The sequence below is a fragment of the Podarcis muralis genome, chromosome 9 (genome assembly GCF_964188315.1).
Source record: "Podarcis muralis chromosome 9, rPodMur119.hap1.1, whole genome shotgun sequence".
Taxonomy (NCBI): Eukaryota; Metazoa; Chordata; class Lepidosauria; order Squamata; family Lacertidae; genus Podarcis; species Podarcis muralis.
Genome location: NC_135663.1, coordinates 18205077 through 18228271, shown reverse-complemented (window position 1 = coordinate 18228271; position 23195 = coordinate 18205077). Strand labels below are relative to the sequence as shown.

General features: G+C 42.6%; 1 protein-coding gene across 5 annotated transcripts in view; it reads right to left on the bottom strand.

Moving 5' to 3' along the window:
- The window catches only part of GRID2 (glutamate ionotropic receptor delta type subunit 2), a 798573-nt gene that overhangs the window by 351416 nt on the left and 423962 nt on the right, over positions 1-23195 (bottom strand). For all 5 annotated transcript variants that reach the window (XR_013394137.1, XM_028743834.2, XM_028743835.2 and 2 more), the window contains exon 3: positions 13227-13511. Coding sequence is in view for 4 of the 5 variants with exons in the window: in XM_028743834.2 (XP_028599667.1) it covers positions 13227-13511 (285 nt within the window). In the remaining variant the exon portion in view is untranslated. The remainder of the gene's footprint in view (positions 1-13226; positions 13512-23195) is intronic.

Here is a 23195-nt window from a genome sequence, read left to right as displayed (position 1 = left end):
AACTGACATTCAAAGGGCATACTTCCTTTGACAGTGCAGGTAGAACACAGTGGAGGTGGAACAATCTGCCCGAGTCCTGATTAAGTTGAACCTTAGTTCACCCACATGTGGGTGATCTAATGTTGTTGCTAGGAGCTGGTGTCAGCCAGACCCAATCACCACACCACTCCACCCCGCCCCAGTTTGATTGGAAATTTGACTGGAAACGGAATCAGCCAGTGATAGATGGGGCTGATGGAGGCCTCTGCTTCTTCTGCCAGCATATTCTCAGACAGGCTGGGATGGGAGAGGAAGGAACAGTAGCAGCAACTTGATTACCAGAGTGGAATTTATTTACCTTTGAGGCAACAGCAAGAGACAGCGAAGGAGATTCCCTGGACACATTACCAACAGAAATATAGCTAAGTAAACAGGGTCTGGGTGAAAAAACCTAGATTGTCCATCTCCATCTAAGAATAACAGCTGATTAAGAGGGCAATGCACTTTGATATTGCCAGGATATCTTATGATGAGAGGAGTCCCAGACTTTCAGATTGAAGGCACCAGAGACTCACCAAGTCTCACATAAACTATTGTAGGTAGAATTGGGGCTCTGGAGATATTCTAAAAGCAGCTACCTTTAGTCCCAACTGCACACACACTACTTCTTGCACATACCAAATTCATAGTCACATTCTATGTAAGGGCAGATTGACTTAACTTCCAGTCATGGGCATATCTTTATGCCAAATATGCCAAAATATGGTACATATTGGATGGAACACAAGTAAGGAGAACACTGTTGCACTCAGGCCTACTTCAGGGCTTCCCATAGAGATCTAATTACCACTGTGAGAACAGGATGCTACTTAGATGGGCCTTTGGTCTGATCGAGCAGGGCTTTTCTTAAGTTCTCAAGGAGCATACACAGCACTGAAAAAAATTCATGCTAATTATTTCCCTTGACTCTGCAATGGATACATACTACGTACTCTCTGACATCTTCTGTTTTATTCAAACAGCTAGCTTCCTTACTAGTAGAAGACAGATGGACATTTATTTTATTTCTGTGAGCTGTTTCAAATGGTGCCAGGTGCTAAATCAGAGCAGGATACACAGACACATTCAAAGGTCTTCCGAACACGCACATAGACATTCACAAACTCTTAAGTATTTTGAATGTGGTCATCAAAAAGCAGCATTGGTAGAAGACCATATGTGTTTGAGCTCTTCTGAAATGGTGCTACCATCTTCTGCATTATATGCTGGGAAAGCTGGCTTATAATGGGGTTTATTTAGTATGGTGCTTAAATGTTAGTTTATCTTGGGAGATTTTATTGGTGGAGCTTTAACACTGTCGATTCAACCCATAAAACCTTCTACTGCTTATGGTTTTAACTCTTAGAGATTCAGAGAAATTCTCCCGACACAAGTTCATTCATTTTAACAGTGCTGTGTCAACCAGCTGTCTTTGGGAATGGCTAAAAGTTTTCATTGTATATATGACATACACTTTCTCACTCCTTGCTTTGCGGGGTCAGATTCATGTTACATATACAGTGGTACCTCAGGTTAAGAACTTAATTCGTTCTGGAGGTCTGATCTTAACCTGAAACTGTTCTTAACCTGAAGCACCACTTTAGCCAATGGGGCCTCCTGCTGCCGCTGTGCCATCGCCGCACAATTTCTGTTCTCATCCTGAAGCAAAGTTCTTAACCTGAGGTAATATTTCTGGGTTAGCAGAGTCTGTAACCTGAAGTGTAAGTAACCTGAAGCGTATGTAACCCGAGGTACCACTGTATATTGAGCAAAGGAAGGTGGCATCAGTGCAATGTCCTCCCTGCTGAAATACGAGAGGCCTCATTTTTATTGCCATTCCACTAGCTCTTGAAGACACACTTGAACTTCCTGATCAGAATGCAATACAATTTGAGAAACAAAACTCAAGTTTACTTTATAAGTATCCTTTGTTGCAAACAACAGACAACTATGGGGTGGTGTTGCCTACCTGACCTCCCATCACTGGTCTCACTTCAGCTAATTTATAGAAGTTTTTATATCGGGACAGTGTACAGCAGTATAAGCACAACAACAACAAAGCCCATTAAAAATACTTTAGCTCGCCAGGAAGGAGAGGGGTGAGGCACTGGTAATGCCAACATGATACAAATGCACTGGCAAGAACACCAGATTGGCTCCACCAGTGTGCTTGCACCATGCTGATCTCATCACTGCTGCGTTGCCCCTCTAGCTTCTAGCAAGCCACAGTGCTTCTGGTGACAGGTCAGGTAAGTGCCACTGCCCTGCCCCACTGACTGATACTGCTTGTAAGCCTCCTATGGGCTTCTGTTATTGCTGAAAATATTATTATTATTATTATTATTATTATTATTATTATTATTATTATTAAATTATTTATACCCCAGCATTAGGCTGGGCTTCCCCAGCCACTCTGGGCAGCTTCCAACAAAATATTAAAATACAGTACTGCATCAAACATTAAAAGCTTCCCTAAACAGGGCTGCCTTCAGATGTCTTCTAAAAGTCTGGTAGTTGTTCTCTTTGACATCCGGTGGGAGGGTGTTCCACAGGGCGGGTGCCACTACCAAGAAGGCCCTCTGCCTGGTTCCCTGTAACTTGGCTTCTCGCAGTGAGGGAACCACCAGAAGGCCCTCAGCACTGGACCTCAGTGTCCAGGTAGAATGATGGGGGTGGAGACGCTCTTTCAGTATATCCTTTACAGATGGAGCAAAATTGAATAAAACTGAATAAAAGCAAGTGGGAATCTGCAACAATTTGCAAAGACTGTGATGAGAACAAGCCTAGGTAATCTTCAAAATCTCCCAACCCGCTTTTGCCCTCTGGCACAACTGCAAGGGCAACCCCTTTAGAAGCTTTTGCTTCAATTGTTGATATAGCCATAGTTTGTCTGAACCCTACAAGCTTTGGTTACTCTAAACTGTGGTTAGTGAAAACAAGCCGACCTCAAACCATAGCTTGTTTAAAGAAAGCATACTTGAGAGGAATGCAAGACTCAAATGCTCATTTGAACTCATTGCCATCCTAACAAACCATAGTTTATCAATGGTATTCTAGCAGACCCAATGGCAACACCATGTTGAATCCAGACTAGAATGTCATTCTAGACATTAACAGCAGGCTTAGGACGCATCATTCCATCCAGGGGTGATCATAGCATTGCTAGTCAACCCATGCCAGAAAGAAGCCAACTTTGCAGGGGAGTTTGCCAAGGGCTCCCCCAAACCTGAGTCTGGCTGTGATCAGCCATCTCTTTCAAAAGAAACAAACACTTTCCAAAGACAATGCAAGACAGTGACAAAGGTCAAAGCAGCAACAAATAAAATGCAAAATGCATATGCATCTTGCTATTTATTTATTTTTTGGTGGAATAATATGAATTAATGCAAGGAAATAGTTCAGTGATAAACTGTATTAATTATATGTTTATGGAGGCAGAGTGAAGTAAATGAGTATGTTGGAACTTGGCAAGAAGCCAAATGAGTAATAAACAGCTTTAAGATAGTCTGGAGACAGCCTAGAGAATATTACAGTCATCAAGCAGCCACAAACAGCCCCTGGAAAATTATAAGTATTTGCAAACGATTAAGGGCCATGGGATATCTTTATGGATTTTTATTAAAATTGTGTTTCACCTTTTAAAGATGTGTATGATACCAAATCTCCTTGTCAATTCCACTACTGGCCAGCTCATCCTCCCATCTTTAGACTATCTCATGATCTTCTGGACCACCGCCTCGCAGACGTGGGGATACAGGGCATAGCCCGTAACTGGTTGTGCTCTTTTATCTCTGGTCGGGGACAGAGGGTGGCACTAGGGAGGGAAATGTCGTCGCGCCACTCCTTGGTGTGTGGATTGCCGCAGGGCGCAATTCTCTCCCCGATGCTTTTTAACATCTTTATGCACCCCCTTGCCCAGATTATCAGGAGCTTTGGGCTGGGCTGTTACCAATATGCTGATGACACTCAGCTCTATCTGCTGATGGATGGCCACACCGACTCAGCCCCTTACACACTCACCAGATGCTTGGAAGCTGTGGCTGGATGGTTTCGTGGGAGCCGATTGAAACTAAATCCTTCGAAGACAGAGGTCCTATGGCTAGGTCGGGATGGCATGGGGATGAGGGACCAACTCCCTTCTTTTGCGGGGGCCCAATTAGTGCCATTGCCTTCCGTTAAGAGTTTGGGTGTAATCCTTGACTCCTCCCTTTCCATGGAGGCGCAAGTTACAGCAACAGCCAAGGCGACATTTTTCCACCTTCGCCGCATCAAGCAGTTGGTCCCTTACCTTTCCCGCCCTGACCTGGCCACAGTGATCCATGCGACGGTCAACTCCAGGCTTGACTACTGTAATTCGCTCTACGCGGGGCTGCCCTTGAAGCTGTCCCAGAAACTCCAGCAGGTACAGAATGCTGCAGCGAGGCTCCTCACGGGGTCTCTGCCATGGGAGCATATTCACCCAGTGCTTTTCAAGCTGCACTGGCTCCCGGTGGAGTACAGGGTCAGATTTAAGGTGCTGCTTTTGACCTTTAAAGCCCTTCACGGCCTAGGACCCTCGTACCTACGGGACCGCCTCTCCTGGTATGCCCCACGGAGAGCCTCAAGGTCCATAAATAACAACACCCTAGTGGTCCCACGCCCTAAGGAAGTTAGATTGGCTTCAACCAGAGCCAGGGCCTTTTCAACTCTGGCTCCGGCCTGGTGGAACGCTCTGTCTCATGAGACCAGGGCCCTGCAGGATCTGATTTCTTTCCGCAGGGCCTGTAAGACAGAGTTGTTCCGCCTGGCCTTTGGCTTGGAGCCAATTTGATTCCCTCCCTCCCTCTCTTTCTTTTTTCTTTTCCTTCTCCTCCTGCGATGAGGCTACATTTTAATATTTTAATGTTCCATTATTTTAATGTTGTATTTTATTTTTGTTTTTAAGTTGTAATCATTCATCTTGTTTTTATTATTGCTTGTAAGCCGCTCTGAGCGTGGCCTTGGCTGGGGAGGGCGGGGTATAAATAAATTATATTATTATTATTATTATTATTATTATTATTATTATTATTATTATCTTGTTTATTTGTTTTATATTGTTTTAACTTGGATCACCCGGAGGGCAAGCTTGCAGGTGGAGAATAAGTTACATAGAGAATAACAGAGAGCCTTTGACATACAACAGCAGAATCCATTAAAAAACATGATTGTGACATGCCATCTGAAATATGATGGCTATATGAACTTCCAGGTATAGAGGCAGTATGCCTTTGACTCCCAGTTGGTATGGCACATCAACAGGGAAGGCTTCTTGCATCTACATCGGACATCCCCAAACTCGGCCCTCCAGATGTTTTGGGACTACAACTCCCATCATCCCCTAGCTAACAGGACCAGTGGTCAGGGATGATGGGAATTGTAGTCCCAAAACAGCTGGAGGGCCGAGTTTGGGTATGCCTGATCTACATCTTGCTTTTTCCCCCAATTTTTTTTAATTCATTTTATAACACAAATAAACAATACAAACAGAAATACAAACAAATTCTTGTCTTATTCTTATTTTTTCTAAACATTGTTAGGTGAGCTTCCCCAAGTCCTCCGTATCTGATTTTCTTTTTACCTCATCTTTAGCAGTTTCATATATCATAATTTTTAACCATTTTTTATCACACTTACTTTTACCATAAAAATCTTCACATTTTATCATTTACAAATAACACTATTTTAAAATACACTATTTTTTACTTCTAACCCTACAGCCTATATCAACTTCCAAAGCTATTCTAAGAATTAAATATTAACATATATTTTTTCAAATATTCTTTAAACTTCTTCCAATCTTCTTCCACCGTCTCTTCTCTCTGGTCACTACATCCTGCTTTTGGGCTTCCTACTCGCCATTGTGGGGAACCCTGGTTTGGATGGATCTTCATATCCTAACCAACAGGGCTCTTCATATGTTATGTTCACCATTGTTTGAAGTTGGCTTGCTTCAATCAAGTAAAAGCTAACCACAGTTTGTCCAGGTTCAGACAAACTGTGGTTAGTCAAAAATGGAATTCGACACTTCTGATCCCATGCTAGGGGAGAATAGAGCACATGAGCTTGCGGCTCACCTAGTTTCATTTCTATAATGATAAACCATGCAGCCAGTGATTTTTGGACAGCTGTTTAGAAGCTGTACAAGTGTTACAAATTGACATTTGGAGGCCATCAGGCTGGGGAAGGCTGCAGAAGCATCAAGCAACAAGGTGCTTTTATTAGTAGGGGGAATCTTCCTGAACTTTTACCCTGAAAATTAGACTCCTAAACAAGGAAATTCAGCAGTTATTGCTGGTCTCCAAATGCAGGCATTCAGAGAGGAACAAAGGATGCAGCTGGTCCATCTACTGTAGCTCAGTATTGTCTACACTGACTGATAGTGGCCTTTCCAAGCCAGAGATAAAACATGGGACCTTATGAATGCAAAGCCGGAAGCAAAGAGAGAAGGCAAGAGGATAAAGGAGCAAAACTGCAGACGAACCCTTGATGTTGCATGGAAAATGGCAGGAGATGTTGCATGGAAAATGGCAGGAGATGTTGCATGGAAAATGGCAGGAGAATTTAAAATAATACATAGCCGACGTAACAGAAAATGAGAAATGAGACAAAATAGGTTGTGTTGGGAAATATTTTATCCCTTTTACCTTTTGACAAATGCATGGATCACTTTTGCCTGTCTTAGCACCAATAAAACATTAAAAATAAATGTTTTCAAACCGTGATAATGGCTGTCTTTGAATCTGAGGCCTGTAGAATGCATAGACAGTAAAATGGCACAAACCCCACAATTAAGGCTTTTTTTATATGATTGATTGGTTTCTTCATGATGAATTCACTCCCCTGGCAAAGGGCACAAATTCAACCGTGTTCTTGCCAAGCATAATCAGAAAGCAAGCAGTCTGTTAGAGAAAAATACCAAAAAGTCAGTCTTCCTTAAAAAAATGTGTTCAGGAAAAAATCTGCAGCACAGGAATAAGATGGATTCTACTCACTGTGGCCCAAGACAGATTACCAAGTAGTAAATTATTCCCTCGCCCCAATGGATTTGCTTTGTGTTGATTGAAGTGTATTAATACATCTTTGCTGCCATGGATTCTAAAGAGAGCTGCATTTCCAGATCTTACATTATTTTAGATACATTTTACAATTGTTCTTATATGTTTTGTAAGAGATTTAAATATTGGCAGATGTCTGAAGTATTTTGTTGGAGAGTTTGAAATCTCTGAATTTAGGGCTCTGTGTGTATGTGCTGCATGGAGAAGGGGCTGGGTGGGTGGGAATCAACTGGTCTTGATTTCAAGGTTTAAACCAAACATTTTATGGCAGGGAAAACCAAACTTGGGTACACACTGCATCCCTGGAACTTCTCATCATTCAGGGAACTGAGCTGAGATTATGTGATGCATAAATGGAGAACCTGTGGCATTCCAGATATTGCTGGATTGCAACTCTGATTATTGGACATACTGGCAGGCAGTGTTGGTTATTCAACAACATCTGCAAGGCCCTATTTTAGAGAATTTTTAAAAACCCCTTTTTGCATATCTTGATGCTTGCATATGCACACCACCAATATTTTTCTATCATTTTATTTTTTAATCATTGGTCACAGAAAATATTGTTGTTTCCTGGGTTGCTGTGCTATAATCATTCTTTTAAGGATTAGTTAAAATAATTAACATTCTTTATACTCCCCTGTGTGTGTGGAAAGTAATTGCAGTTTTAAAGGATCTCAGATTGTTTAGAGTAGCTGCTGCATTTAAAACGAGCCCTTAAGGGTATGTTAAAGAACATGTCTTTATATGGGTGAAAGCATTTTTTTTTGACACTATTATCAAACTGTTAGAAGTGAAATCCTAGTAATAAAATTTGGAGGTTGCTGAATTACCAAACTGCCATTCGACTCAGAAACTAATGGAAATGTGTAAGTGTGTGTATGCATGCGTGTGCACTCATCAAAATCATATTTGTGGATAATCTTCATTAAAAAAAAAAGTTAGCTTCAGAGGCTGAATGGCAATTCAGCCGAGGGCTTTGCAGGCTTAAAAGTAAACACTCCAGAAAAAGAATGATTCTGAAGAAATAGAAAGGGATTTTCTTTTATTTAGGAGGTTGCCTTGTGCTGTGACAGATCATTGGTCTATCTAGCTCAGAACTGCATGCACTAACTGGCAGTGGTTCTCCAGGGTTTTAGAAAGTGAACCTTCCCAGCCCTACATGCCCTATTTGAATTTCTTTCACCCTATTTAACTTCTCACGCCCCCATCACAGTGCTTTGTATTTTGATAAGTCGATGTTTGTTGTAAGCCACTTTGAGCACAGCTCTCTGTGGAACGGTGGCATACAAATAAACCAAATGAACCAATCAATTGGTGTCTGGAGTTAAGGGAAGGTTTTGACCCATCTGAATCATATCACAAACGAGACGCGCTGAGAACAGAGCTAGCTTCTGTCCGCAAAGCCTTATATTTTAATGTGATGTTCCCTGCTAGCGCATCCATTCTCAAACCGGTGCCCTCCAGAAGTTGTTGGGCTACAACTCCCATCATCCTTTACCATTGGTCATGCTGACTGGGACTGATGGGAGTTGGAGTCCATCACTATCTGGGGGGGGGGGAGGTTGTTCTAATGTGTGACACAGAAACTGACTATATTGGAAACATTTGTTGAAAAGTTAGGTGCGTTAAACATTTCCCACCAATATGATGATGACCACTATCCTATTATGCTAACTTATTTAGAATGGATTCTCCAATTTTTATTAGGCAAATGTTTTTATTTGTTTCCCATACTCATCACAATTTAACGTTTCATTTGAAATGCACTGTCAATGGACGGTATTGCTTATATGTGGATCTGAAGTGAGCTTTCAGAATCATTTCCCTTTCAGCCAGCTAATTAGGACTTATATGGAAATAATAACATCTTTCGAAGGCTTCTATTTTCTTTGCTGGCAAGATAATTTTAAGTAGACTGGAGTCTTCTATCAACCAGAAATAATAAGAACTGTTCTCTTTTGCCCCCTTAATAAATCAAATGAATAGGTCCAGTTGCATTCAGACAGACTTTTTGCTATTTTACAAAGCAGAACAGAATGCAAATAACACTTTGCACTGCAGAAATACATAATTCCAAATATAAATTAGGCCCCATCACTTCTCTAATGAAAGGCAATCACTGATAGACAAGATAAAAGTCAAATGCAATTCCAGTGTATTGAACTTAAAACCTATGACATTGATAAATGGATATGCAAATGAATGCAGTACCTTTGTATAATGTGAGGTATTTGGACGAGCATAATATTTATTCTGGATGCAAGCCCAGTTTTATTGTAGTGAGATTCACTGTAAACACCAAAAAGCTTATTTTCCTCATGCAGCAAGAATATTGCTGGGAATAATTTCAGTAATGCCAGCTAAGTATTTTCTTTAAAACTGAGAAATTAAATAAAGTGAGCAAAGAAGGTGCATTATTTCTAATAAAGGAAATGTAAACACAAGTCTTCTTATTACCAATATGTAATTCAGTCTAACAATGTTCACTTTAAAAACAAAACAGTGCCATCTTTTTGGTGCCAGGAAAAGAATTTCCTTCCCCAAGCGTTTGATGGAATATGATCCAGCTGTGTTAAGGCTTTATAGCAGTGTCTCTGTGGGCTGCTGATAAGTTTTTTGTTTGCTTGCTTTCTGTTACAGCTGCTGTTGTTTTAGGTATCGATTTGTTGTTAAATTTTGATAGCCATTGGTGTGCGTATTTTTTAAAAAAAGAGTAGTGTGTGTTTGTAAACATGATTGTAAGACACATAGAAACTGCCCTGTATTAGAAGAAGAAGAGTTTGGATTTGATATCCCGCTTTATCACATTCTCCTTTCCCTTCCTTCCCCACAACAAACACTCTGTGAGGTGAGTGAGGCTGAGAGACTTCAGAGAAGTGTGACTAGCCCAAGGTCACTCAGCAGCTGCGTGTGGAGGAGCGGAGACGCGAACCCGGTTCCCCAGATTACAAGTCTACAGCTCTTAACCACTACACCACACTGGCTCTCAACTAATAAATTGTTGTGGGCAACCACCTGCCTCAAAAAACAATGGTGTGCACCACTGGGGTTGAAGTCAAACCTCCAGAGAATCACAGTTCCTGCTGTTGCTGCAGAGACTGGTAGCTCATAACGGCTGCCTCCAGCATTGTTTTTGCTGTATTAGTAGCACCACAGTGATCTCTCCAAGGTGCAAGCCTGGGCAGTGTGTATGAAGGCCCTGCACTGCCCAGATGACAAGACCCCCCTATTGGCGTCGCTGACGTGGTCTAAAAGGAAAGCAGAGTAATTCATTTGGCACCAGCTTGGCTGCAGGAGTTGCCGGAAGGAGGCGTACAAGACGCCATCCAACCATTTTGGGGACTCCACTCCAGATTTGAGTAGGCTTTACTCCTTGGCCTTTTCTTTTCCCAATGATGTCTCTGGAAGTGTGGGGTTCAACTCACCACTCAGGCATGAAGCACACTGGGTGATTTTGGGCCAGTCGCTGTATTTCAGTCTAACCTATCTTACAAGGTTGTTTTGAGGGGGGAAACTGGACAGGAGAACCAAGTATGCCACCTTGGGCTTCTGGGAGGAAAGGTGGGATATAAATAAAATAAAAATAAGTCCCATTACGATAAAATCTGTGCAAACAGTCCCTTCCTAATGTTATTTTAACCTGGAATTGAGGGTCAGTGAGATCAACAGGGGTCAATGTGCACATACAGTGGTACCTCGGGTTAAGTACTTAATTCGTTCCGGAGGTCTGTACTTAACCTGAAACTGTTCTTAACCTGAAGCACCACTTTAGCTAATGGGGCCTCCTGCTGCTGCCGCGCCGCCGGAGCGTGATTTCTGTTCTCATCCTGAAGCAAATTTCTTAACCTGAAGCACTATTTCTGGGTTAGTGGAGTCTTTAACCTGAAGCGTACGTAACCTGAAGCGTACGTAACCTGAGGTACCACTGTATTGTAGCTATGCATTTGATGAGTTGTGCCTTATTCAGTAAAACACTCAGGGTCCATTCTCAATAATACTTGTTATCGTTATTTCCATTATCTGAATGATCTTCAATACCACAAGCTTTAATCTTCAGAAGGGAAGCATTTCACAGTGAATTCACTGTGGCTCTCTTCCTAGCAATCTGAGTAGAGGCACTGACAGGCTCCTGGGAGACCAGTATCCAGCCAGGCTTGGCTGGAATGACATTGACGGGTTGTATAGCTGGCATGGGGACTCCACATGACTATTTTATCTTATGTCAGAAGTTGAACAATAATGTGTTTTTTTCTACTTTAGGTATTTCTTTCGAATGTTACCATCACTCCATCTTGGTATGTAAGTCTTGTTTCCTACCACTCAGGCCTTTCAAATGACAGAGTCGATGTAGATTGGTTGAGCAATATTGGATTCTTGTGATGAAAATATGTGAGCTCTGTTGCTTAGCTATGTGACACCAATGATTTGCTTATCTAAACTGACATCCTACATCCATTAATTTAAGTATGAAGTAATCAGTGAACCACACGTGCAGTTCCTAACTCCCTATTAATTTTATTAAAAAGATTTCTTAACCACCCTTCACCATAAGGACCCAGGTCAGGTTAGAACAATAGAAGAAGAAGAAGAGTTTGGATTTGATATCCCGCCTTTCACTCCCTTTAAGGAGTCTCAAAGCGGCTAACATTCTCCTTTCCCTTCCTCCCCCACAACAAACACTCTGTGAGGTGAGTGGGGCTGAGAGACTTCAGAGAAGTGTGACTGGCCCAAGGTCACCCAGCAGCTGCAAGTGGAGGAGCGGAGACACGAACCCGGTTCCCCAGATTAGGAGACTACCGCTCTTAACCACTACACCACACTGTCCAAATATAAAAAACAGATGAAATAGTTACAATTATAAAAACAAAATAAAAAACCAATTGCAGCCAGGACAGAACAGCATGCTTGACTGATGTATCCTGACATAATATCATGACCAGGAATTTTAATGGTTCTCAAAATTTATACCAGCTTAAAGTTACAATACAAAGTAGCAAAGCAGCAAGATCCTGCTCCTTTCTATATTTTATCTTCTTCTTCCATCTTTTTAATGGAATCAGATAATGCTAGAAGAGCCACCAAATTGATAACAATGCCTAGGGTAAGAAGCAGATTTGCTGCCCAGCTTCATGCAATGCAAAGTCTGAAGATAACCAGCTACAGCAAACCTGCTGCTCTCCAGATGTTGCTCATCTACAACTCCCATCATCTATGACCATTTGCCAGCCTGGCTGGGGATGATGAGTGTTGTAGTCCAATAACATCTGGAAGGCCACAGGTCCCCATCTCTGACTACATCATATATACTGCCATCTAAGTTGACATTTTAAAGTCAATTTCCTCATACTGACACAAAGACACTTCATAAATACTGCTAGATGAAAGTTGGGTAATTTTGTACTTTTGTTGACTTTATTTTAAATTGGCTCTAAAGAGGAAAGTTAAAAAATAACCTGGTTTGGCTGGGATGTTGATTCATTTTTTCTTGCAGACATGTTCCTGTCTGAACAACATTCATACGTGACATGATATAAGAGTGGGGAAATGCTCTTCTTATTTTTTTTTCAATGTAATTATTATATTTTGAAATACAGGTGTTAAAACTAAAAAAGTGAATATTTATCTCTGTTTCAGCTGGTTGCAAGCTTACCTCGAGACAAAACATAGTGTGAGCTGTGGAGACAGTGAAGATGGAGTACAATAAACCCATATGGGCATAATATGTAGATATTCCAAAACAAAGGCAGAATCATTCACACAGGATGGCTATTTTTCTAACTTAGAAAATCAAATAAAAGGCACCCAAAATGCTTTCTTAGCATCACATATGGGGAAAAAAAAATACCCTTAGCTACTCCATTTGGCACTTATCAAAGGAATTATCAAGGAAAGCCATAAAAGTTGATGGCTTTCAGAAATCGCAAAGGGCTGTGGGTTTTTGTTTTTTTACGTTTTTAATTCTAAGGATTATGTGAAATGCTAATGCTGTCATAAAATGCTTAGAGAGGGATGTAATCTAGTGGAAGATTTTAAGGATCTTAATGCAATTGCGTTTAATAGTATTACACAGATTTGATGATAACAATTACCCCTTACATACACAAAGAGAGACACAGAGTAAACACTTACCGTACTCGCTATCATAGAAAATGATGAACTTCTGCCAGGCATATTCTGTGACCACCCTCAAGATAACATCATTGATGTAGACAGGTGGGCGTACAAAGAGTGTGTAGTCATCATTCCTGTTGCTCCTGGTGGTCCCACATCCACTCCTTGGAGTCCCGGCTGTTGACCGCTGTATGAAGAGGTGAGGGATGTGCATAGCATCTGCCAAGGACTGGAGGGATCCTGCTGACGTACAGCCAATGGAGCTGACAAGAGCCAAGATGCCATGGTTCATGAGGTCACAGCCTGCAAGAAAGAACAATGATATTCAAGTTGAGAAGGAGAGCTCCAGTACACGCAGAGAAAACAATTTTTTTAAAAAAAAAATTATCCTGCTGAAAATATATATAAGAAAGGCCTTCGCGCAACATCTTCAGTCAAGTGAGAAGAGGCTAGAGAGTTGCCATAAATTCAATAATCTTGTCTCCTCTAAAAACAGCCCATTCCAAGAGTCTGCATGGTGCCATAAAAGCCATGAGCCTTGTCCATTCATTCCAAACTGCCAAACATATTACTGTTAATGAGAGCTATATGACTGCCCATCCCTCACGGCCTGGAAGCAGGACACAGCCAGTGAAGGAGCTACATCTATAAATATAGCCTTCTGAGGACTCTTACAGACATTAGCAACAGAATCCAATATTAAATTAAACAGAGTTCCTGGGGAGATAAATACCTCTCAAAGTCCAACATGCAAGCTCTGGGAGTAGGATATCTGCATTACATGCAGAGAGATTTTGAAGGCATAATGGCTCAGAGTAGCTGTCAGCTTTCAAAGGAAGATTATGTATGCATATTTGTCCAGAAAAAGCCAAACGCTGAATTCCTTTGGTGCAGTAAAGGAAATGAGAGACAGGGCGCTTGATCTAGACCTTCATCTTCTGTAGAGGGCAGTTCACAGGCCAGAGGTATATAAGCCCATTTAAGTGGGACGCCAGGGACGCGGGTGGCGCTGTGGGTTAAAGCCTCAGCGCCTAGGACTTGCCGATCGAAAGGTCGACGGTTCGAATCCCCACGGCGGGGTGCGCTCCCGTCGTTCGGTCCCAGCGCCTGCCAACCTAGCAGTTCGAAAGCACCTTCGGGTGCAAGTAGATAAATAGGGACCGCTTACCAGCGGGAAGGTAAACGGCGTTCCATGTGCTGCGCTGGCTCGCCAGATGCAGCTTGTCACGCTGGCCACGTGACCCGGAAGTGTCTGCGGACAGTGCTGGCTCCTGGCCTCTAGAGTGAGATGAGCGCACAACCCTAGAGTCTGGCAAGACTGGCCCGTACGGGCAGGGGTACCTTTACCTTTAAGTGGGACGCCATGAAGTAGCCAGTTAAATTGCTCTATAATTCAGACATCCTGAGAATTGCAGAGGTAGTATTACGGTAAAGGTGGAAGACTGTATTATACAATTCAGTGTTGCCATTACAGGAAATTGGGGGGGGGGGGGAGACAGTCTTGTGACACCTTAAGGCAGGCATGGCCAAACTTGGCCCTCCAGATGTTTTGGGACTACAATTCCCATCATCCCTGGCCATTGGTCCTGTTAGCTAGGCATGGTGGGAGTTGTAGTCCCAAAACATCTGGAGGGCCAAGTTTGGCCATGCCTGCCTTAAGGCATGGGTGGTGAATGTCAGGATTTGGGAGCAAAATGCAGCACTCCAAGCCTCTCTACAGGGCCCTCAAGACTGTACCCAAGCCATGTCTAATTACTAAGCTGCAACCCTTCCCAGTCCAACTTTGCTCTCTCAGATGCTTTTGCCTGGCTGCTGTCCTATCTGTTCTTCTGCCCACTTTTGGCTCTGGTCCTGCATTCCATTGACAGGGGGCTGCCAGGAAGTGACCCATGAGGAAATGTGGCCTTCAAACTGGAGGAGGTTTCCCATCCTTGCCCTAAAGCCTAACCAATTTACTGAGGTAAAAGCCTTTGGATACTATAGCCACTTTATCAGATACATAAAGAAGAAGGAGAACAGTTCAATCTCCTATGACATTTTCATGTTGATTTGAAGGGTACCATTCCATTAGGTTCAGCCTCAATCAGGACCAGAGTTTCCTCTTCCACTACTGCCATTGCTGTTGTGAATGGTCTTGCATACATTTGAGTTGTATATGGAAATGCCACAGACAATACTTTTTGCATTTTGTGGAGTTTTGGCCACTCCATTATCACACGCCCCCTCATATGCTTATGCTTCAATCAAGGAAAATACAACACTGATCTAATTAACTGGACACTAGTCTCATGGGGGGAAAAAATCAAAGTAAACCTCTTATCCCAAGAGGTCGCAATATTCTGCTTTATGTATGACAATGTATTCCACCTGCATGGATGAGAATTCATGTGTTACACAGTTCAGTGACAGCTCCAGGTTCAGTTGTGGGCATTTCCAGTTAAGCTCTGCTTGAGAGTCTAGAGAGTCGCTGCCATTCAAAGCAGGCAAATGAACAGTATATTCCATGGACCAATGGCCACACTCACTATAAAACAACTTCAGCAATGTTAAAGGAGTAGTATGATTCTTCATACCACTCCTTTATCATTCCAAACAAATCACCAGCTTAAGCCTTCATTGCCTCTTTAATGTTCCACTAAGAACATTTCCATGTGGCTGGAATGAGTCTTGTAATCTCTCTCCCTGAGGCCACTCTGAGATTGATTTGGTGCTATATATTTTCACTAACCACATGGCAAACATATTAAAATGGCGATCAGGTGGTGGATTGACATGAGAAGCTGCTCCAGATTCAGCATAGGAATTTCACTCATTGCTCTCACGTGGATACCATGAGAACTCACAGTATATGTGTGATATATTCAATCCACCCTACTGCATCATATAAAGGTCATGAAAAACTGCAAGGCTTAAAATACACACACACACACACACACACACACACATGCACGAGCACACACACCACAGGAAACATGGAGTTGTTTACGCAAAAGGTAACACCTTGTAACTAATGGTCCAGTTAATGAAGGCTGAGCAGCAGTAGAAAAACTTGAAGTGCTATACTAATGACATCCACATTAATACCAGAGGTGTTTATCATGATTAATGCTAGTGCAATTGATAAATATCAAAGGAATTAATAATGATTAAGCCCATAATTTTGATGCATTACCCCTGTGAGAAATAAGCAGAGGGTGAAGTGTTTATGTTGGCTTTCTAATGGAGTCAGAAGTCCGAGTGAGGAAGCACTGCAACTTTCTCAAAGTAATTACACAGTAGCCAAGGTTTTCCATGCCCAATTTATGCTTGGCCATCAACATGGGCAGCTGACCTATTCTTCAAGATTCAGTATGGCCAACTAAACATCTAATGAACTGCCACTTTAAGCTGTTGCTTTCATGTATATATCTGCTTTGGCCAAGCATATATTTTGATGTCATTACTCATTTTTGGGAAACTTTAGCAGGCGCTGTTGGTATGCAAATACTGTACCTGGAAGGACTTGTTCTGAGGTGGAGCGTAAGCCTGCAACTAGTTTTCTATGCCAGGGGTTCAATGAGTCCTAGCACATTAGGTGCATTAAAAATGGAATGTCCTGGAGCAGGCATAGGCAAACTTGGCCCTCCAGATGTTTAGGGACTACAACTCCCATCATCCCTGACCACTGGTCCTGTTAGTTAGGGATGATGGGAGCTGTAATCCCAAAAATATGGAAGGCCGAATTTGCCTATGCCTGTCTGGGAGTATAGGCTGTTTGTTCACCATGGGTAAATATATCTGAACAAATGATGCTTTCTTATAGTTTGTCAAATCATTGGTCCATTTAGTTGAGTTCTGTCTCTGTTATGACAACATGTGGGCTCAACATATGGGCTGGATTTGTGGCAGGTGTGGGATGTGTGCTGGGGGGAGGACAGGGGGAAATGCCTCAATGTCTTTACACTGGCTTCTACAAGCACAATATAATAGACATTTTAAAACTTAGTGAACATAACTAGTTAGGGCTTTTAATATATCTGGGTCTACTGTGAGTAAAATGCAGCTGAACACCACTCAAAATATCCCTGTTATTTCTCCCAGTGTGAGTGTAGCCAAAGTGAAACCCTCCATTTGATGTTAGACTACAACTTCCATCATCCCTCCCAGCATTAACCATGCTGGCTGAGGCTGATTGGAGTCAGAGTTGAACAACAGTGGGAGGGCACCATGTTGGCTATCTCTGTGCTAATGACCCATAAATTGGTTGGGTGGCTCAAGGAACTCAAACTACATGCACAGGAGATCTTAGCAGATAGGGACAAGGCCTTATATGAAATCATGGAGTCTGATTGAAACCAAGTATGGAAAGCAATACAGCATTGAAACTATGTATGTAACAATTTCCTTGAATGCCAAAATCTTCCTATTCAGAAAAACTTGCCTAACACTCCGTGTTTTGCTTTGGTATCAGTTTGCTACAATCTTTGTTGGTCTGTGTGTGGTGGTGGGGAAGAGTGTCATCTTCACTTCTAATAATATACACATAACTGCATGTGCACACATTCACAGGCATTGCACCAAACTCTAAACATTGCACTTTCCCAAATAAGCCAGAACAGGGCATTTACCACAGTGTCTCATTTTCTTCCCTCTTACATTTTGCATTTTTATTACAGCAACTGATTAACACTAACTTGCTCTTGTTAATTATTCAACATCTAGGCTACATTTCTTCTTCGCGACAATGAAAACAAAACAAAAAAGATGAAGCAGGCTATACTTTTTAGTCTCTTTATATTTATCCCCTCCATCTCATTCTCATGGGGAGAATCTTGCATTATCTAGGTTGCCAATCCATCTGGGAACAGCCATATCCCATATTTTACACACACACACACACACACACACACACACACACACACACACTGGTTCTAGAAATAGATCAGAGGAGACTGAGTATTTGATATTATAAAGCCCTGGTTTGGGTGTTTATTTTAATATAATAAGACTATCTGCTTTATAACCTAACCTTGTGGTCTCTTTATTATATATTTTGTTTTTGTTTTTTATTTAAATTATTTACAACCCACGCTGCTTTGTTCACATAACCCCAGCAAAAGAAACAACATTAAAATACAATGACATAATATTTCATTTAAATGCAATTCAATGCAAAAAAAGCAACAACCAGGCAATATACTAACATAACTGCCTCAGACAAACAAGGTGCATCAGTTTAGCCAAATGCTTGGCAGAATAGACATGTTTTTAGCTAGCATCAAAACTGCAACAATATTGGCATTTCTCACAACTTAGAGGTGGGGTGCCAATACTGAGAAGGTCCTCTCACAAATCACCACATCATGGAGAACTGTGGCACTCTGAAAAGGGCATCTATTATGCCTGTCCAATCAGGTGAATAGAGCAGGTGGTTTTTCAGGTACTGTATATGAGTCAGCTAGGGAAGTAAGTCTCATATCTGTACAGTGATACCTCGGGCTTACATATGCTTCAGGTTACAGACTCCGCTACCCCAGAAATAGTACCTCAGGTTAAGAACTTTGCTTCAGGATGAGAACAGAAATCGTGCTCCGGTGGCGCGGCGGCAGCAGGAGGCTCCATTAGCTAAAGTGATGTCTCAGGTTAAGAACAGTTTCAGGTTAAGAACAGACCTCCGGAACGAATTAAGTCCTTAACCCAAGGCACCACTGTATTTAACAGGACTCCTGTATTTAATGGGACGTACTTCTAGGTAAGTGTGTACAGGATTGCAGCCTTATCATTGAGGCATACAAAACAACTGCCATATTATGTTCCATGTTGGGCAAAGATTCCTGCATTGCAGAGGGTTGGGCCAGATGACTCTTGTGGTTTCTTCCAACTCCCCCCAAAATAACTATGATTCTAACATGACGGTCTTTGATAGGTTTGCATCCAACCACACTCCATCAATCAGTTTTCTCAAAACCACCTAAAAAATTAAAATAAAATAAAAAGGCAGTGAACACAACTTATATATTCACAGCATCAGCAGATGAGAATTTTGCATGAACATCCACCAGGACATTTATAATTCATTTTCAAGCCAGTCTGAACTAAATTCCTATTCTAGCCATTCAAAAAAAGAAATCAGTGCCAATTACCTTGATTTCCCTCCATCTGCTCCCATTTAAGATAGCCATCTATATGGCTTTGAACTGTGTCATTTGAGTAACAAAAAAATTGGACTTCAGAACCATCTTCCCCCTTTACAACTAAATTTAAAGTATCCTGCCTTAAAGTTGCACATCAAAGTCTATATTGAATGCACTGCCAAGATGATCAACCCACATTAGTTTGACATCAGCAAAACAAAATAATTCATTTTGAAATGGTGCTGTATGAAATGATACATTCGAAAGCAATTTTACTGCAGTTGTGGTTACGAGAAGAAACCTGAATGTCCTATTTGCAGAGAAGAGTTTATGGGCAGTGAATTTAAGAGCCTGATCTACAAGCCACCAAAGGCAAAAGAAACTGTCTAGAGACAAACAAAATGATCTGTGGACTGCAGCATCTTCTCTATGAAGAAAACATACAATATTGGAGGTTTTTAGAATTACAACTAAGACATTTTTTGAATTTTGCACAGTGTGGAGAAAGTGGATACAGAGGCGTTTTTCTTTACCAAGAACTTCCAATGAAACTGAAAGAAAGAGATTTAGGACAAACAAAAGGAAGTGCTTTTTCATGCAGTGCATAATTAATATTTGGCATTTGCTGCCACAGGTTATACCTCTCCCCATATGAACCAACCCAGAACCTGCGATCATATCTGAGACGCTTGTCCATGTGCCTCCACAAGAGATACAAAGACTGGCAACACAACAAGGGGCCTTTTCTGCAGTGACTCTTTGCTTGTGGAAAGTTCTTCCCAGGGATACTTGTGTGGTGCCTTCGTTACATATATTTAGGCACCAGGCAAAAACATTCCTCTTCCCCCAGACCTTTGGCTAATCAGTCAATCTATGGCCTTTTAAACTGGTGTGTGTGATTGTTTCTGTTTGTTATTGTGGTTCACATTTTTGGGTTTTTATAATGAAAACCGGCCTGTGATCTTCAGATGAAGGGCGGTATAGAATTTTAATAATAATAATAATAATAATAATAATAATAATAATAGATGATAACAATTAGCTTAGTTGACTTTCAAAAGAGAATTATGCAAGATCATGGTGGATAAATCTATTAATGTCTACAAGCTATGTTGGCAATATCAAAACCCCATGTTGAAATTACAGCGGAGCAACAAGAGGACTTGTGGGCTTCTCTAGGCATATGTTTGGTTGCTAGGGTGCTGGAGTAAATTGACATTTGTTTTAGAGCAGTGTTTCCCAACCTTTTTTGGGCAAAGGCACACTTGTGTCATGAAAAAAATCTCGAGGCACACCACCATGCCAGATGGGGAAAGGTCACTTTTTACTTATGTAAAAAAAATAAAAAAATAGTAACAGCATAGAAGGTAATGGTAGATGACTGTTAGGGTCTCCCCCCAAATGCAGAATTCTATTAATATCTTCCTTAGCGAGCCGCGTTAACCCCTGTAATGCTTTCTATAGAGTAAGCATAGGGGACACTGGGGGATGTGGAACCAAGGGGGCAGTGGGCCAAAAGAGTTCGGGATCTACTGCTTTAAACAGAAATAAGAGCCAGTGGGTTCTTCCTTTTTTAAAGTATCGTTTCAGCGGGGACAGCAGTCCGGATTTCCAAAAAGCGGCGCTTTTTTGCGTCTGAGCAAAGAAGAGAGAGAGGGGAAAAAAGAGAGAGAGATTGATTTGTGGCTGCGCAAAGGGGGGAGGAGCCCAGGAGTAAAAGTAGGAAGGACGAAGGGAGGAGAAAGGAAAGTTAATAGAAGGAAAGGCGGGTGGGAGAGAAAGAGAAAGAAAGAGGGAAGGAAGGGGGGAAGAGAAGTGGAAAGGAGGGAGACCGAGGCGGGGGAGAAGCGTCTGGAGAGTTGCTCCGAAGTTTGGGGGGCCGCGGGGGTGGGCGCGCGTCCCAGGAGGCGGAGGCCAGCCCGGGCTGGGAGCCGCGCCGCGGCCCGGGGGCGGTAGGCGGACCGCGGCTCCTAGGATGTGGAAAGGGGACGGCGGCGCAGGGGGAGGAGACCCGCACGGCTAGGGCAGCGCGCAGGGGGAGGGGAGCGGGCCGGAGGCGGGCGAGGGGGGCCGCGATCCCGCGCGCCGCGAACATGGCCTCCTTCCCCGCGGGCCCCGCCGAGCCCCCCGGCCGGGGAGGGCGGCGCGCCCCCGCCGCCGGAGGAGAGCAGAGGCAGGAGGAGGAGGACGAAGGCGCTGCCGAGGAGGCGCGCCAACTTCTGCCAACTTCGGCGCCCACTTCGGCGCCCGCCCCGTCGCCGCAGGCTCCTCCCGGCCGAGAGCCAGAGGATGGCGGCGGAGCAGGAGGAGGAGGATCGGGTTTGGCGACGGCTGCTGCGTCCTCTCCAAGCGCGGGGCTGGCCTCCGCCGCGCCCGATCCTCCGCGCTCGCCCGCTTCTCGGCGGAGCAGGTCTCGTGCGGGTGCGAGGCGCTGCTGCAGGCGGGCGACCCCGGCCGGCTGGGCCGCTTCCTGGGCTCGCTGCCGCCCGACGCCGAGACGCCGTGCGACTCACCCGCCTCCCTCCCACGGCACACCAGGCAACGTCTCGCGGCACAGTAGTGTGCCGCGGAACACCGGTTGGGAAACACTGTTTTAGAGTAAGCATATGTCCTGTTTTACAAAAGGCAGTCTCTCAACAAGCTCTCTTATAAGCCATTGTTAGTCTTACTATCATTTTTAATGTGTAGTGGTATTGATAGGCTTATGAGAAACCCCATGGTTTATTGAAACACTATCTAAAAACCACTGCAGATGAATTTGCAGGGTGCATATGCAAAAATGAATTCTAAAATGATAATTGGTGCTAGTATTATCTAAATATCATGTTCATCTCATTTTTGTGTGTGTGAATATGCCAAGAGTTAAATAATGGTGCCTAGCATCCTTTAGTAACTTCACATGCCATTGGCTAAACTTCTGCATGAATTTATTTCACCTCTGTCTTGATCTATTCATGAACAGAAGGAAAGCACACTGGTAGTCACATTATTGTCTCAGGTGCACTTATATCAATCCTATTTATCCTGGACAGGGAGAATAATTTATGCTCATCATAAACAAATCCTTCAGTGCTATGAGCTCCCAAGAAGCAAGGCACATGTATGCTAAATTCCTTGGTACATTAGGTTACACTAATGATGGTCTTTAATAACCTCTGGCTGAAAAAGATAAGGGGGAATCAAACAACTCAGATCATTTTTACTTTACTTTTCTATCCAGAAACAAATCCGTCTAAATGTAAAACAGTCCAAGATTTCTATATGTTATTTGGATACACTTTTTTTTTTTTTTTTTTGGCATTGTGAAAGACAGAGGTACATTCTGGAGCTTTTGGGAAAAACATTTCTAGACAGATTTTTTGGATGCCAGCGTACTGGTTCGGGGCACCATTGTGTCCAATGGAACACTGCAGGATTAGCAAGACCATCTTACCTGGCACAGTCCATATTTGCTGATACCCATATGACTCTGTACAACTGGTATTTAGCATTGAAAATGGGTGGGAGCGAAGCATAGATTATTATTAATAACAATAACACCTTAGATAACCAATCACATTCGAAGTTCAGAGATGGATGAGGTCTAATTGTGGAACATGAAAACAGGATGGATTCAGACTCAGTTGGGTCCCACTGATATCAATCTGAACTTATGATGTAAACCTCACTGACTTCAGTGGGAAGGAAACACTGAAGTCTGGATCCAACCCAAAGAGAATTGGCCTGTTTGACATTTTCACTCTTTGGCTCAGTCTATGATTGAATCACTTGTAAAGTGATTCAATGGGGAGTATAAAAGATGGGGTGGTCTGTAGCCTGTTCAGGGGTCAATGAACATAACACACTGATAGTTTATAGCACCTGTATGGCAAAA